The sequence below is a fragment of the Microtus oregoni genome, unplaced genomic scaffold (assembly GCF_018167655.1).
Source record: "Microtus oregoni isolate MIOR12 unplaced genomic scaffold, Mior012 000015F_ref0000493, whole genome shotgun sequence".
Classification (NCBI taxonomy): Eukaryota; Metazoa; Chordata; class Mammalia; order Rodentia; family Cricetidae; genus Microtus; species Microtus oregoni.
The window spans coordinates 21,553,894-21,571,844 of record NW_024543074.1 but is presented as its reverse complement, the minus strand read 5'-3'; the positions used below and the strand labels follow the sequence as shown (position 1 = coordinate 21,571,844).

General features: G+C 38.0%; 1 protein-coding gene across 1 annotated transcript in view; it reads left to right on the top strand.

Moving 5' to 3' along the window:
- Ssh2 (slingshot protein phosphatase 2) overlaps positions 1–17,951 on the top strand; it is a 245,552-nt gene that overhangs the window by 91,099 nt on the left and 136,502 nt on the right. The window contains exon 2 of the mRNA XM_041664198.1: positions 5,238–5,281. Within this exon, the coding sequence (XP_041520132.1) occupies positions 5,238–5,281 (44 nt within the window). The remainder of the gene's footprint in view (positions 1–5,237; positions 5,282–17,951) is intronic.

The following is a 17,951-nucleotide window of genomic DNA, read 5'->3' as shown; positions in this document are numbered from 1 at the left end:
TCCTGTGTGTGCACGCACACACACACAAGACAACTGCTCTAGCCCAAGTGAGGCAATTTACATTTTTAATGGAACCTTCTCCCTGAGTTACAATGTGAACTATCCAGGGATAAGGACCAAATTTGTTTACTGGCTAGAACATAAGACTCTAAGTAGTTAGTTGATATTGAATGAATGAATACACAATGAAAACAAGTGAATTGTCAGCTTAACCAAAAGGAAGACCTAAGTATTACTTCCAGACCTTAGGGCACAGGTCACCTCCTGAAAAAAGCCAACAGCAACAACAAAATTCTTGTATCTTGTTAAAGCTAAAATGTTACTAACACATAGTTTTTATTTGCTGAAAATGCATAGCTAGTTGGTTTCAAGTGTTTATCTGTAACAAATTTAACCGGTTAGCCACTCCAATCCCATCTGTACATAGGGCATTGTGCTAAACAGATGAGATTAGGCATGGTGCTTGACCTTTAAAAAAAACTTACATAATTATACAAATAAAATCTATAAATTCCTCAGTAAAAATACATGAGGTGAAGCTATATCTAATAAGCAATATATATGAATCTAGTGAAAATGATGTTTTGTTTTTAAAGAACAAGTGCCTAGGATGTCCTAGGCCTTAAGCCTGATCTCCACATTCTTAAAAATCAGACAAATATTTATTGGAAATAATATATACATTGTAATAAAATTTGAAACCATTTAACAGTCAAAGTAAATGATCCATTAAGAATATAGGCATGAACCAATAAGATGGCTTAATGGAAAAAGGAGCTTACCTTCAAGACTGATTACCCAATGGTTGGATGTGCTGACTCACACCTGTGACCTCAGCACTTGAGATTGGCTGAAGTAGGAGGAGTTCTGTGACTTCTAGGCCACCCTGAACTATAGAGTGAGAAGAAAAAGAATGGGTTGATGGATGGGCAGAATGAATGGATAGATGATGAAACAAGTAGAGAAAAATGTTAATGATAAAATCTAAATTGTGGATATACAGGTTTCCTATATGACATTTCAACTTTTCTATGTATTTGAAATGTTCTTACAATAAAATTGAATGGAAAAAAAGAATATTATAAGTATTAGCAGAATAGTTGCATCATGAAGTAAGACAAATCAGAAATAAGGATACAAGATATTGGATACTATTTTAGGTTTTAAGTAGAATACTGTTCATTTTACTACTTTACTTCATTACTTAAATATGTTAAAGTATTTTATTTAATAAAAATGAAAGGAATACATCAAAATTTAAGAGATATCTAAGTAGTGCTACTAATAATGAAGCAGTATTTATTAAATTATATCCCAAAAAATCTTTTCTATTTATTAAATTCTTTGGGCACATTGTGTGTGTGTGCTCATACACATTTACATTCAGGTCCATGTATCCTTGTGTGTGTGGTGGGCAGAGTTTGATGTAGAAATCATCTTTTATCACTTTCCACTTTCTTTTGAGATTGGGTTCCTGTTGAACCTGAAGCTTACTGGTTTGCTAGACCAGCTAGCAAGGTCTGAAGACCTAGCTGCCTCTGCCTCCTGAGCACTGGGATAAAGGGTGCGTGTGTCACACCAGATCCTTCATTTTCATTTTTGTAAGATTTCCAGGTTCTGTGTATTTTCCCATTCAGTTCTTTTCCTTTTTAACACCTTTCTTTCTAAGTTCCTAAAGATAGTATCTTCTGACCCTAAAGCCTATTCTACAGCAATGGTTACTGCACTAGGACTCCCTGTATCCTCCCTTCTAGGAATAGAATCTCTGCAGTGTTTTTTCTTTAGCAGAAACAATGGCAATGATTAAATGAAAATCAATATTAAGAATAACATAGGAATAAAAGTTAAGAGTTGGCCATGGAGCAGAATCAACTAATCAGGGCTCATAGGGACTCACAGAAACTGAAGCTACAAACACAGACCCTGTCTATGTCTGAGCTAGGTCCTCTGCATATACCTTATGGCTATGTAGCTTAGTGTTCTTGGGGAACTCCTAACAGTGGGAGTGGGGGAGGATCTCTGACTCTTTTACCTAACTTGGAATCCCTTTCCTCCTACTGGGTTGCCACATCCAGCCATGGGTTTGTGCCCAGTCTTATTCTATCTTGTTAGGCCACGTTCAGTGAATATCCTTGGGAGACCTGCTCTCTTTTTTTGGGGGGGGGGAGGGGGAACAGAGGGGAAGTTGATCTGGGGAAGAGGGAAGATGGGGGAGGGACTGGGAGGAGTGGAGAGAGGGGAAATGTGGCATGTAATGTATGAGAGAAGAATAAAAGTTAAAAAGAGAGAGAGTTGGCCATGGATACCCAGGAATGAGGGTGGGATGATGAAGAGGTTAATGGGAACAGCTGCATAAACTACAAAGTATGAGTGCAAACAGTGTGGCAAACAGTGCACACATCAGTTAAGATTATTTTTCTCTCCGGTGATGGTGGGGCATACCTTTAATCCCAGCACTCAGGAAGCAGAGGTAGGTGGATCTCTGTGAGTACGAGGCCAGCCTGTCTACAGAGTGAATTACAGTACAGTCAAAGCTACATACAGAGAAACCCTGTCTTAAAAAAGAAGAAGAAGAAGAAGAAGAAGAAGAAGAAGAAGAAGAAGAAGAAGAAGAAAGGAAAAAGATTACTTCTTCTTACTGCTTCTGTGTTTCACAAGCCAGGCAAAAATGATGACAGAACAAATACTAAAATCAAGAAGCAAATGTAAAGAAAAAAATCTTCATAGCATCATTAATTCTATTATCTTTTCTCACTTTTTCATCATCAATATCTTTGCCTCTCTGAATATCTGTATATTATAGTAATATAACTTGATGCACGATTAATAAAAACTCAGAGACAGATATTGAGGCTCGGCCAGGTGATGGTGGCACACGCCTTTAATCCCAGAACTTGGGAGGCAGAGACAGGCAGATGGATCTTTGTGAGTTCGAGGCCAGCCTGGTCTACAAGAGCTAGTTCCAGAATAGGCCCCAAAGCTACAGAGAAACCTTGTCTCAAAAAAGCAAAGACGAAACAAAACAAAAAAACAGATATTGGGGTTCCACCTGAAGACTGAAAAGCAAAACAGCCAGTCATGGGCTCTTACCTCTACCTCAATCTGAAATGGTGATCCTGCCTTTAGGAGTCTCAAAATGAGACTGTCTGAGAGCTGTCTCCTCCTGTTTTATATTCCTCTCTAGGGCTGGAATTAAAGGCATGTACCACTGGGATTAAAGGCATTCACCACCTGGTTTCTGTGGCAACTAGTGTAGCTACTGGGATTAAAGGTATGTGTTACCACTGCTGCCTGGTCTATAAGGCTGACCAGTTGGGCTGTTTTACTCTCTGATCTTCAGGCAAGCTTTATTTATTAAAATACAAATGAAATGCCACTACAATAACTAATTACTAATGTAGGCCAGGCATAGGTAAGTGATAGTTTCCAGTCAGGCAGAAGGGAATATTCTTGTGGTTTTAATTGTAACATCACCCTATGAGTTTCCTTGGGCAACTTATTTTCTTTTTGTGAATTTTGTTTTCTTAAGATAAAAGTTATTAAATTTTCATAAGTTAAGATCCAATTATGTTATATACCACTAAGAATACTACAGCTTTACTATTATTCAGTGTATTTATTGTTTGTATGTGTGTGCTTATGAATGCGTGCCACAGCACACATTTGGAAAAGAAGCGACAATGCTGGCGTCAGTTCTCTCCTTCTACCATCTCATGCTGTCAGACACTTCACCTACTAACCCATCTCACCAGTCCTAATTCCATGTGTCTAATTATATTTATTTATCTTGTCACATGTTCTAACCCATGATTAATATACTCCTATCCTTTGAGTTTTTACTTTTATTGAAAATGGATTTTTTTTCATACAATATTTTCTGATTACAGTTTCCTCTCCCCCATTCCTCCCAGTTTCTCTCCACCCCACCCATTTATATCCACATCCCCCTTTTGTCTCTTATTAGAAAACAAGCATCTATGGAATAATAATAAGATAAAATACATCAAAAACAAACAAATCGGAATATGACAAAACAACCAAACAAGAAAAAGAACCAAAGAAAAAGCATAAGAAATGCGTATAGATGAAGAGACACACATACACACACACAGGAATTCCTTAGATACTTAAAATAGGGAGCTGTAATACATAGCCTAAAGGACCTGCAGAGAGAGAGAGAGAGAGGGGGGGGGGGGAGAGAATGCCCTGTTTTAACATTACAAGACAGAGAAAGATGCAGTTGGGTTTGTTTTGTGTTGATCATTTACTGTTGGGGTCTACTACCAGTAAGAGTGGTTTGCTTTCCCAGAGAGACTCTCTTAGAGAAAATTAATTTTTTTTATTTCCAAGTGGCTATCAATTGAAGATAGTTTCTGGGTTAGGGATGGAGTCATGTGTCTGCTTCTCTGTTCAGCTCTAGGATCCCATCTGGTGTAGATCCCAGCAGGCCCTGCGCATGCTGCCACACGCTCTGTGAGTTCATATGTGAGTCAGCACTGCTACATCTCTTTTATAGAAGGCTTTGATTCCTTAGTGTTCTCCATCCTCATTAAGAAGTCAGTAAGGCTAGGTATGGTGGTACAAACTTTAATCCCAGCACTCAGGAGGCAGAGGCAGGCAGATCTCTGTGAGTTCGAGGCCAGCCTGGTCTAAGAGTGAGTTCAAGGACAGCCGGGGCTACACAGATAAACCCTGTCTCAAAAATTAAAACAACAACAAATCAAAACAACAACAACAACAAAAAGATAATATATTTAATGTGTCATACATAGTGCCTAGAACATTGTAAGTGCTCAATAATTAAGTAGCCATTGTGTTGATGGCACTGGCGGTTTTCCATAAGTACTTGGAAGGTTAGCTCATTATTTAGATCGTTCTTTGTGGATCAAAATCATTAGGTCATTTTTATAATGTTTATTGGTGGTAATATGATGAGTGCTTATTTTAAAGTAACATAACAATACAAAACATATTTGGTTGGTGTTCAGAGGTAATTATTTTAATGAGTAGCACTTTGTTTTCAGTAAAATTTGTTTATAAACTGTTACTGATACTTCTTCTCAAAATAAATTTTAATGTTATCAGATAGTCTCTTCATTTATTACAAATCATCTTTTGTGAAGAAAATTAATTTAGAAGCAGATCAACATGAATAACATTATCTCTGCATTTAAAAATTAGTTAAATGTCATTAGTTATGAGACCATTTTAATTTTTTGTAATTTCTGTTTATACAGGAGGCCGACAGTGGGGAGGAGGAATGCCGGTCGCAGCCCAGAAGGTATGTTTGTTTATTTCATCATATGTCATTTATGTAGTTATCTCTTTTTTCTAAGTCTTCATGAGTCTTGCTGAATTAGTTTGTCCTGGTTTTACAAGATGCTCCAATGATACTTAAAAAAATGAACTGCTGTTTTGTGTAGTGACTCCTACCTGTAAATCTCAGTACACAAAGAGTCTGAAACAAGATAATGGGTATGAGTCCAGCCTAGGCTACTTAGCCAGTCTCTGTCTCAAAAGCAAACAAACAGGGCTGGAGAGATGACTCAGCAGTAAAGAGTGCTTGTTGTTCTTCCAGAGGACCCAAGTTCAATTTCTACCACCCATGGGGCAGCTCACAACTACCAGGGCATCTAAGGCCTTTTACTATCCTCTATGGGCACCTACACATATGTGGTTCACATGCACATATCCAAACACCAACAAATAATTTTTAAAAAATCTAGATATGGGCATGAGAGAAGACTTGGTGATTAAGAGCACTGACTACTCTTGCAGAGGATCCAGGTTCAATTCACAGAACCCACATGATGGCTCACAACTATCTATAACTCCAGTTCCAAGGAATCCAACTCCCATTCTGGCCTCTGAGCACACCAGCCACTCACATGATGCATAGACATACATGTAGACAAAACCCATACACAATTAAAAATTTTTAAATTTAAAAAAATTACTTTTTAAAACTAAATAAATGCTATTTTTAAAATGAATAAATGGAACTGCTTTAAGAATCCAGTTACTAACTCAGAAAGATTTCAAATGGTTGATTGTTTTTCAGCAAAGTTCTAGCCATTTACCTGTTTACGTCCTCTAAAGTCAATCAAATGATGAGCCATTCTGTGTGACATATACAATGGATACAATAAACATGCTTATTATAAAGACGCTAACCCGCTAAAGTGAGTTTTATTCAGCCATAAAGAATAAAATTATGTCACTTATAGAACAAAATGCATGAACTGGAAATCTTCATGTTAAATCAAATAAGCTTGATGCAGAAAGACTATCTCATGTGTGTGTGGAATCTGGATTTTAAAAATAAAACTAATTAAAGTAGAAGGAAGAGTGTTTGAGAAGAGGAAGGGAACAAATAGGAGTGTGGGACAGGGACAAATGAAATATGATCAAAGAAAGTTATTTACATGTATGAGCTATAATAATGAAACCAATTGTCTTGTACAATTAGTGTATGCTAAAATAAAAAACGGAAAAATAAAAATTGTAAGGTATTTGTTACTGCTAGCATACCATAACTTAAAAGGAAAATGTAGTTCTTTTTCTTTAGTAACTGATGTTATTGGCAACATTTTTCCTGTCGTGACTATCATATAAATGTTGGCTTAGAGCTTAATTTCTCACTTTCTTAGGAAAGATTTGGCAGTAAAATCTCATTTTGCATAAAACTCAGTAGACATTGTACCAGAAGCATTGTAAATGTTACTCTCATTAGAATTTTATTTATTTATTTTAAAGTTTTTAATTAATTAATTTTTTAAAAGAACTGTCTTTTCTCATTTCACATAACAATCCCAGTATCCACTCCCTCCCCGCCCCCCAGGGTAAGGCTGCCCATGGGGAGTCAACAAAGTCTAGCACATTGCTTTGAGGCAGGACCAAGGCCCTCCCCCACTATAGCTAGGCTGAGCAAGTATCCCTCCAAAGAGAATGGGTTCCAAAAAGCTAGAACAAGCAGTAGGGACAAATCCAGGTCAGTGGCCCCACAGTCCGCCCCAGTCATACAACTGTCACCCACATTCAGAGGGCCTAATTTGGTCCTATGCTGGTTCCCTCGCTGTCACCCCGGAGTTGGCTTCCATTAGCTCAGGTAAGTTGTTTTAGTGGGTGTCCCCATCATGATCTTGACCTCTTTGCTCATATTCTCATACCTCCCACTCTTTGACTGGGCTTTGGGAGCTCAATCCAGTGCTCTGCTGTGGATCTCTTCCTCTGCTTCCATCAGTTGCTGGATGAAAGTTCTATGGTGGCATTTAAGATAGTCATCAATCTGACAACAGGGCAAGGCCAGTTCAGGCACCCTCTCCTCTATTGCTTAGGGTCTTAGCTGGGATCATTCTTGTGGATTCCTGGGAATTTCTATAGTGCCAGGTTTCTTGCTAGTCCCATAATGGCCCCCTCAATCAAGACATCTCTTTCCTTGCTCTCTATCTCTTTCCTTCCCCCATCTCAACCATCCTATTCCCTCAATTTCTCCTCTTTCCTCCTTCACTTCCACCATCCCTTCTTCCCCCAACCCCATGCTCCCAATTTTCTCAGGAGATCTTGTCTATTTCCCTTTCCCAGGGGAATCTGTATATGTTTCTCTGAGGGTTCTCCTTGTTACTTAGCTTCTCTGGGGTTGTGTACTATAGGTTAGTTATCCTTTGCTTTCCAGCTAGTATCCACTTATAGTGAGTACATACTATGCTCATCTTTCTGGGTCTGGCTTACCTCACTCAGGATGTTTTTTTCCTAGTTTCATTTATTTGCATGCAAATTCCAAGATGTCATTGTTGGGCTGGAGAGATGGCTCAGAGGTTAAGAGCATTGCCTGCTCTTCCAAAGATCCTAAGTTCAATTACCAGCAACCACATGGTGGCTCACAACCATCTGTAATGGGGTTGGTGCCCTCTTCTGGCCTTCAGGCATACACACAGACAGAATATTGTATACATAATTAATAAATTAAATAAATAACTAAATAAATATTTTTTTAAAAAAAAGATGTCATTGTTTTTACCACTGAGAAGTACTCCATTCTATAAACGTACCACATTTTCTTCATCTATTCTTCATTGAGGGGCATCTAGGTTGTTTCCATGTTCTGGCTATGATAAATAATGCTGCTTTGAACATAGTTGAAAATAGGGTACAGATCCAAACAGAGAACTCTCAACAGAGGAATCTAAAATGATTGAAAGACACTTAAGGAAATGTTCAACATCCTTAGCTATTAGGGAAATGCAAATCAAAACGACTCTGAGTTACCATCTTATACCAGTCAGAATGGCTAAGATCAAAAACACTAATGAGGGCTGGAGAGATGGCTCAGCGGTTAAGAGCACAGGCTGCTCTTCCAAAGGTCCTGAGTTCAATTTCCAGCAACCACATGGTGGCTCATAACCATCCGTAATGAGATCTAGTACCCTCTTCTGGCCTGCAGACATACATGCAGGCGGAACATTGTATACATAATAAATAAATAAATCTTTTTTTAAAAAAAACACCAATGATAGCTTATGCTGGAGAGGATGTAGAATAAGGGAATACTCCTGCATTGCTGGTGGGAATGCAAACTTGTACAGCCACTTTGGAAATCAGTATGGAGATTTCTCAGAAAATTGAGAATCAACCTACCTCAAGACCCAGAAATATGTACTCGTGGGCATATACCCAAAGGATGCTCAATCATACTACAAGGACATTTGTTCATTAGAATTTTACAAATAATCCAAAACATCCTTAATATTTTCTCATAGATCCAATCTAAAGATCGAATTATCTCTGGGTATTAACTTGAGGTTACTCAAGCTTTACATATTGTCTTGGAATTCATGAGAGTAATTTTTCTTTCAAAAGAATTACATAATTATGAAACAGTAAAACTTTAATATTGTATTTATAGCACTGAACTGTCAAGCCATGAAAAGCCATAAAGACCTGTTTTAAAGTTATTAATAATTAATTTGTTAATATGATCACAAACTTAACTTTACATGAAAAGGATACTTGCACAAATATGAAATTAAAGAAAAACCTAGTGGTCCCATTTAAAAATAATTTGCCAGTCTAATTTCTTATCGTCAGTGTATTTGCCAGTCTGTTTTTAAGTTTTTATCTAACTTAAAGTGAAGAAACTTTGTTCCTTACAGTTAAATGTTCCTTATAAAGGTTAAGTTTTGTGTCTTTGGCTACTGAAAATAACTCTGGCATTCTCTATCAGTTACCATAAAGCAAACCAGCCTTGAGTGTTTTCATTTCATTCTGGTGACTCAAATGTGGTTTGTAGTAGGAAACTAAATAGTAAATTCCCTTGCTAGTAGAATAAAGGACAGTTCCAAACTACTTATTTTTATTTTAATTTTTAAGACTTATTTTATGTGTTTAATTTTTTTCTGCATGTATGTAGGTATACCAGGTGTACGACTGGTACCCCATGGAAGTTAGAAGTACCCTGTGGCGTGCACCACCACCGCCCGGCTATGTTTTACCTCATGGCTTGGTACCTTTTCTCAGTACAGCATGCCCATCTTACTTCTCTCTGCATCTGCTGATGACTCCTCACTCCACCCTTCTTCCTCCCAGCATTCTCAGTTTGGGCCTTCTGCCTAACCTTATCTTGTTCAGCTATTGGCCAGTCAACTTGTCTGTTAAACCAATTATAGCGACATATATTCATATAGTGTAAAGGACTATTTCACAAATAGGACAAAGGAAAACCTATTATAAATATGAGCTGAAAGTTTAATCCTAATCTTTTATTTTTTAATTTTTAAATAATCTCCTCATTAGGAAAAAAGTTAAAAATTTAGTACAAGGAATTTCTTCCTGTACTTGAGATGCTTTGTGCACCTCTTTTTGGTTTTAGGAAACAGAGTCATAATATTAACCTTTCATAGAGAAGCCAAATATTTACCGTGCTTCTAGCAGGAAAGATAATGGGTAGATTGATGGATGTCGGGATGGATGGGTGGATAGACAGACCTCCTATTAGAAGTAAAGCAATCAGTCAGCAGTCCAGCTAATCCAACAATGACTAGCTGTGAATGGAAACCCCAAGAATCTAGTAGCTGCTCAGTTCCACAAGGCTGGGTAGCTATGTCTTCCCGCTTCAAGATTTGAGTTAAAGGCACGTGTCTTCTCACCTCAAGACCTGGATCAAAAGTGTGAGTCTTCCTACCTCACAGGTCTGCACTAGAAGAGGATTCACCTACTTCAAACCAAGCAGGAAAATGGCTCACAGATGTGCCCTCCATTTCTGGATTGTAGTTCATTCCAAAAATAGTCAAGTTGACAACCAAAAATAGTAAATGACAAAAAGCAAGTTGAGGAAGAAAGTTATTTGATTTACACTCCCATAGCCTATCACTAAAGGAAGTGAGGACAGGAACTCAAACAGGGTGAAACCTGATAACAGGAACTGATGCAGAGGCCATAGACGGGTGTCATGTACTGGTTTGCTCCCCCTATCTTGCTCAGCCTTCTTTCTCATGGAACCCAGGAACACCAGCCTAGGGGTGACCCCACCAACATGGGCTGGCCGCACTTACACGGGCTGGTCCCTCCCACATCAATCACTACTTAAGAAAAATGCTGTACCGTCTTGCCTACAGCCCAATCTTGTGGATGCATTTTCTCAGTTGGAGTTCCCGCCTCTCAGATGGCTAGTATATGTGAAGTTGACATAAAATTAGCCAGTACACTATCTAATCAGATGAGATTCCAAACCTACAAGTGTTTTTTATACATACAAAGAAGTCGTCACAGAAAGTGTGCATGCCCAAAAGTGTAAACGAAAGGCCAATGAAAAGACCAGATTTTAGTTCTAGCTAACCTCAGCCATGTCCTTGTTTGTAAGTGAGGATGCCTTCTGCACACCTATCCTTATAGGATTTCTGTGGGCTAAAGTAAATCAGGAAACTTTAATAAATAATAAGCACCCAACATTAAGTTGGAGATGTAAGATGGTGGTACTTTTACTATGTGTCTGAATTATTTTCCATTTCTATAAACTGGCATCCCAGTTTCTGTAACTTTGTGCTGTAAGTTAACCTCTCATTTCAACAGAGCTAAGACCATTCACTAAGGAAAAGCAAGAGAACAAATTGTGACACTTCATATTCTAAAGCATCAAATTTAGTACTAATCTAGATTAAATTAGAAATGAAAACTTATTTCTGGATCAGTAGGTCAAATCTGTTTTAATCATTATTACCAAAAATGACAACCATTGGATGCCTTTTGGGAAGCTTTGTTTAAAAGAACTGTTTGTGACTCATTCACTGTGGATATTCATTACAAAAAACATTCATGCATTTGTTCTGTTACTACTATTCCATGGTCCTGAGGCACAGGAACATATTGATAAACATAACTACCAGACTGTTCTAGAATTAAATTCTCACTGAGAATTTCCTCCAGTTAAGCAGACATATATAGAGAGAAAGGGGACCTGTTACTAATTATCTAACCCAGCCCTAAAACAGCTGTCTATTGACATACCAAACAAAAGTCAGGAAATTTAGAAACTCTTTGAAACATGAGGTGTTTGTAACCTACTTGTGCTTCTAACAGCTCTGGCCTCTCAGTGCACAAGTCCTCACCTCATCCTCTCACAGACCCTCTGCTTCCCTTCCACAGCAATTCTAGTGCTGTCGCCATATATTATAGTTGGTCAAGGACAGTCTCTGTCCTGTTCGTGATTATTGATTAGATTTTTAATTTAGACACCTAGAACACAAATCTCGTAGCTTCTCATCTATTTTCAGACTTTGGAAAACAGATTTTAAGCTTCTTTGAGAACCTTGCCTCAACAACATAATAAAAATCTTTTTATAAGGAGAGACATAAAGTCAAAGTACTTATTCTTAAAATATTTTAGTCAATAGGTACTAGAATTATTCCTTTTTAAATTTTATTTGTAATGTATTATTTATTTTGAGACTGGATCTGATCTCTCTATGTAGCCCTTGCTCTGCTCAAAAACTTTATGTAGACCAGGTTGGCCTGGAACTCACAGATTTCTGCCTGCTTCTGCCTACTGCTGGAATTAAAATCATGTGCCACCAAGCCAGCCATTCCTTTATTTATAAAGAAGATTATGGGGACTGGAGAGATGGCTTAGCAGTTAAAGAGTACATACCACTGTTCCAGAGCAACAAGTTCAGTTCCCAATATTCTCATCCAGCAAGCAAACCCTGTAACTCCAGCAGATTCCTTATGGCCTCATAAGGCAACCACATGTGGCATTCACTTAAACACACACACACACACACACACACACACACACACACACACAAATAATTATAATAAAAATAAATCTTAAGATTTTTATTATTGTGTATATAATGTAGGTGTAAGTGAATACATACCCTGGTGCACATGTAGAGGTTAGAGAACAACTTTGTGAACTCCATTTTTCCTTTCACCTTTTTTGTGGGTTTCAGGGATGGAACTCAGGTTGTCTGCATTCAGCAACAAGTACTTTACCTGCTAAGCCGTGTCATTTGCCTTGTATTATTTATTTCTTTTTGTTTTGTTTTGTTTTATTTTTCTGAGACAGGATTTCTCTGTGGAGCCCTGACTGTCCTGGAACTCACTCTGTAGATCAGGCTGACCTCAAAATCACAGAGATCCACCTGCCTCTGCCTCACAAGTGCTGAGATAAAAGATGTGTGCCACAGCCGGGCGGTGGTGGTGCACGCCTTTAATGGTGATGCACAGATTAATAGAGATGGGTTAATTTAAGATATAAGAACTAGTTTGCAATGCACCTAAATGATTGGCCAAGCAGTGTTTTAATTAATATAGTTTCTGTGTGATTATTTGGGTCTGGGTGGCAGTCTCCACCTACAAACTCCTCCCTGTTTTAATCTAAAAGAAGGACAGTTTTCGACAGACAAAGTAAAGCATTAATCATATCTATATCTGTATGTATATATGTATAAGTAATGCTGCTTATATTTTTATACAGACATGAGAGAATTTACAAGCAATCCTATAGTAATAAAAAGGGACATACAGGAGACAGAATTTGAATTTCATATAGTGAACCTTCAAAACAGGGCTTGACCTACCGACAAGGTTCCAGTGGACTCCTGTGGGTGTCTTTCTCCTTCCACAGCTACATGATGCCTCCCTGACTCTACCTCCTTTCCTCCTGTCTTGGCTTGGAATTCCTGCCTTACTCTATTCTACCTTTCCATAGACCAAAACAGTTTTATTGATTAACCAATAAAAGCAACACATATACAGAAGGACATCCCACACCATTTCCCCTTTTCTGTTCAAATAAAAAGGAAGGCTTTAACTTTAACATAGAAAGATTACATACAACAAAACAGTTATCAAGCAAGAATTATAGTTACAATATTTAGTCCATTTACATTTGGCAAATTAAGGAAAATATTATCTTTCCTATCTTTGTGAGGCTAAAGTTTTATAACTAATCTGTCTTTTATAATTATAAATATCGCTGGGCGGTGGTGGCACACGCCTTTAATCCCAGCACTCGGGAGGCAGAGGCAGGCGGATCTCTGGGAGTTCGAGGCCAGCCTGGTCTACAAGAGCTAGTTCCGGGACAGGCACCAAAGCTACAGAGAAACCCTGTCTCGAAAAACCAAAAAAAAAAAATTATAAATATCTTTCTTCAACTCCATCAAAGACCCCAGAAGGATATAATATTGCCTAAGTTAATAGGAAGTCCATTGTAAGCAACTTCCAAAACTCTAGAATTGGCAGAGACATCTTGCTGCCTGGACATTCACCCAAAGTTTTGTAACATTGTGGTATCCATCTTCAGCCTACAGGCTCATAGTTTCTGGCAGACTTTTCCATGAAGCAGGAAATTTCAAAGACAGTTATGCCTATATTAGCAGTTTGTCAGTCAGTTTCTTCTGTGTTCTGCAGAATATGTCTGGCAGACTCTTTCATGAAGCAGGAACCCTGAAGGACTGTCTCACCTTCTTTCTATTTATTTATTTGGTTGGTTGGTTGGTTGGTTGGTTGGTTGGTTGGGTTTTCAAGACAGGATTTACTCTGTAGGTTTGGAGCCTGTCCTGAAACTACTCTTGTAGGCTGGCCTTGAACTCACAGAGATCCACCTGCTTCTGCCTCCTGAGTGCTGAGACTAAAGGCATATACCACCACCACCTGGGTCTGTCTCACCTTCTTTGGGCAACTTTAGCAGTCATTTTTCTGAGGGTCCTGCATGTCCACTTTATACATCATACCATCAAAAAGTCCAGGCAAAAGCAGTTTCTTGTTCAAATGGCTAACAAACTCCATAAGGAGCTTCTTCAACATCCATCATCCTCTTGAAGTAGATTGGTGCTGCCAGGAGCAGATGTGTCTCATTGTCATGAAAAGTTCTATGTTCTTAAAACATTTTAAATGCCATATTCCATAGATCTTTGAAGGGGTTTGAAGAAAACCTATCCATCTGAAATATATCTCTGTACATCTAGAAAACCTAATTAACATGACTACAAGGTTAAGTATTATAAATGATTATCTATTAACCTGTATTTCTTAATTATGCATTACATTTTTAAATGAGCTGCACAAAAATACCTTAATCAAGAGCATAAATATACATATAACAAAATTGACCTTAAATTTGTATCAATAGGCCAAGATCCATACCAATGCAAAGTATTCATCTCTATAGCATATCCTCCTTTAAATGTAAACAAACATTTATAAACATCATTGAGAATTTGGGCATAGTCCTCTAGGATACTTCCTGCTTATTGGGGGTGCTGTTAATCAGGTCTTTCATGGGGTATCTTGTGTGGTAGGTCCATATATATGTTGGTTTAGCTTAACAGCCATACGGTAAAATGTCTCTCTGTACTTAGCTCATTCACAGTCAAAAAATTCAAAGAAAACACAATAATATACATAATTCAGACTCTCGGTGTATTTTCCATCTTTATGTGGCTCATTTTTCTTTGCTCCTTTAATCTATTGGTGTGGGAAGTCCTTCTGTATATGTGTTGCTTTTATTGGTTAATGAATAAAGAAGCTGAATATGCTGTCATACCCTGCAACAACTTTTTGAAAGCCTGGGTACTAAGCAGCATTCACATTGGTTTTCTCTAAATGTGTTACTTTACCTATAAAAATTCAATTGCAAATGTAATTACCATTAAATTATATTGCTTAAGGATAAAGTTTTTTTGTTTGTTTGTTTTTTTGAGACAGGATTTCTATGTGATTTTGGAGCCTGTCCTGGAACTAGCTCTTGTAGACCAGGCTGGTCTCAAACTCACAGAGATCCGCCTGCCTCTGCCTCCCAAGTGCTGGGATTAAAGTCGTGCACCACCACTGCCCGGCTAGGATAAAGTATTTTATAAACAATTAATTAATAATGTAATTCCCAGTAATGTAGTATCTTTAAGATGCAACTAAAACAGAAATGCTCCTTTAGCTTCTACTTAAAGTATAAATAGTAAACAAATATTAAAATATTTAAAATAGTAAATTAGTATTGTACAAATGGTTTATAGTTCCTATCTCACTGTTATTGGGGGGCATGTTATTTTGATTTGATTAAAAGATCTGACTAGTAGCTCTGATTAGACACCATCTCACTGTTTATCGTCCCTTCTTAATCCTTCTAATTGCAGTTGAGAGCTGTGATACAAACTGACAATAAGACCAAAGCCAGAGCCAGTCACCTTTAATCCCAACACTCAGGAGGCAGAAGCAGGCAGATCTCTTTGAGTGGAAGCCAGCCTGGTCTACAAAGCAAGGTAGTTTGACAGCCAGGGCCCCACAGAGAAACCCTATCTCAAAAAAAAAAAAAAGAGGAAGGAAGGAAGGAAGGAAGGAAGGGGAAAGGGAGGGAAAGAAGAAAAGAACAAGACCAAAGATATTTATTATTGATAAAAACAAACAAACTACTTTGTCTACACAAGCAATAAATAAAACAATTATTAGGAATGTTCATGAACCATAAACTGCTCGTTTGTCCTGGCCACCCAGATCTGAAATAATCACACAGACTGTATTAATTAAAACAGTGTTTGATCAATCACTTAAGCATATTGCTAGCTAGCTCTTATATCTTAAATTAACCCGTTTCTATTATTTTATATTTTACCACAAGGCTTGTGGTTTACCAGAAAGGTTCTGGCTGGCAGCTCACATCTTTCTCCTCCATCGGCTTTATGACATCTCATTGACACCACCTACTCTCTCCTCCTCTATCTGCTTGGAATTCCCATCTTGCCCTATTCTGTGCTGCAATAAGCCCAAAGCAGATTCTTTATTAACCAGTAGTATTCACAGCATACGAAGGGTAATCACACATCAATAAGCCTTTTTCCAACATTGAGTTTTATCATTATCATGAATTTTCCAAAAATGGCTTGATAAAATAAAAGATAAAATAACTGCTTTCCAAGAAATAACTGTGAAGATAAATCTTGAAGGAACTAAGCTTTCCCCTTTTCACTTATTAAATAACATAACACTAGAGCTCAAACAGTAATTAAGCTATCAAACCTAATTATTGTTTTCCACTAGCATACTAGTTCCTTAAATATCTGAAACCACCTAATACCCTTTCTCACTAAGACTTTTAGACAAAATAGGAAATAGAAGTGTTTTATTTGTTTGTTTGTTTTGAGAGAGGGCCCCACTCAGCAGTACAGAGTAGCTTGAACTCATGGTGATCTTCTTGCCTCGGCCAGTAGTGAGATTATAGGTGTCTAGCCCTTATTTCCAGTTCTCTTCTCTAGCATATTGTTTGAAAATTTTAAAGCATGCAAGCAAATTAGATGAATTATATAGCAAAAACCCAAATGTAACCTCTAGGTTCTTCAACTGACACTTTGCTGTACTGGATTGTTTATGTATCTATCCACTTATTCATCCCTGAACTACAAAGGAGTTTGGGATTTTTAAAATATATTTATTTCTTTATTGTGTAAATGTAACATGTTGGGAGGGCATGTGAGTGCCACAGCATGCTTGTGGAGATCAGGGGACAACTTTCAGTGGTCAGTTTTCTCCTTCAAACATGAGAATATCAAATCAGAATCATAAGATAGGCATCAGGCACCTTTACCCAGTGAGCCACCTTGTTGGCCCCATCTGGATTAGAAGCTTTTAAGCAAGAAAAATGTTTGTTTGTATTTCTCTATGTATTTTATGTCAACCCAAAGAAAAATAAAATAAATAAATAAAAACTTTAGATGCTTTATAAGCAATAATTTCCTTAATGAGTTTTACATTAAAATTGCCATATACATAATATTAAATGTGAAAAGAAAGATAAGCACCAAATTCAAGAGTATAATTACTTACAAAGTGAGGTTTGTAGAGCCTTTGAATGTTTCTTCTTTTTTTTTTTTGGTTTTTCTTTTTTTTTTTTTTGAGAAAAGGAAAAAAAAAACAAGTTTCCACCTCCTCCCAGCCTCCCATTTCCCTCCCCCTCGTCCCACCCTTCTCCCCCTCTTCCCACCCTCTCCCCCTCCCCCCACTCCTCTCCCCCTCCCTCTCCAGTCCAAAGAGCAGTCAGGGTTCCCTGCCCTGTGGTAAGTCCTAGGTCCTCCCCACTCCGTCCATTTCTAGGAAGGTGAACATCCTAACTGGCTAGGCTCCCACAAAGCCAGCACATTAGGTAGGAACAAAACCCCGTGCCATTGTCCTTGGCTTCTCATCAGCCCTCATTGTTCGCCATGTTCAGAGAGTCCAGTTTTATCCCATGCTTTTTCAGTCACAGTCCAGCTGGCCTTGGTGAGCTCCCAATAGATCAGCTCCACTGTCTCAGTGGGTGGGTGCACCCCTTGTGGTCCCGACTTCTTTGCTCATGTTCTCCCTCCTTCTGCTCCTCATTGGGACCTTGGGAGCTCAGTCCAGTGCTCCAGTGTGGGTCTCTGTCTCTATCTCCATCCATCACCAGATGAAGGTTCTATGATGATATGCAAGATATTCGTCAGTAT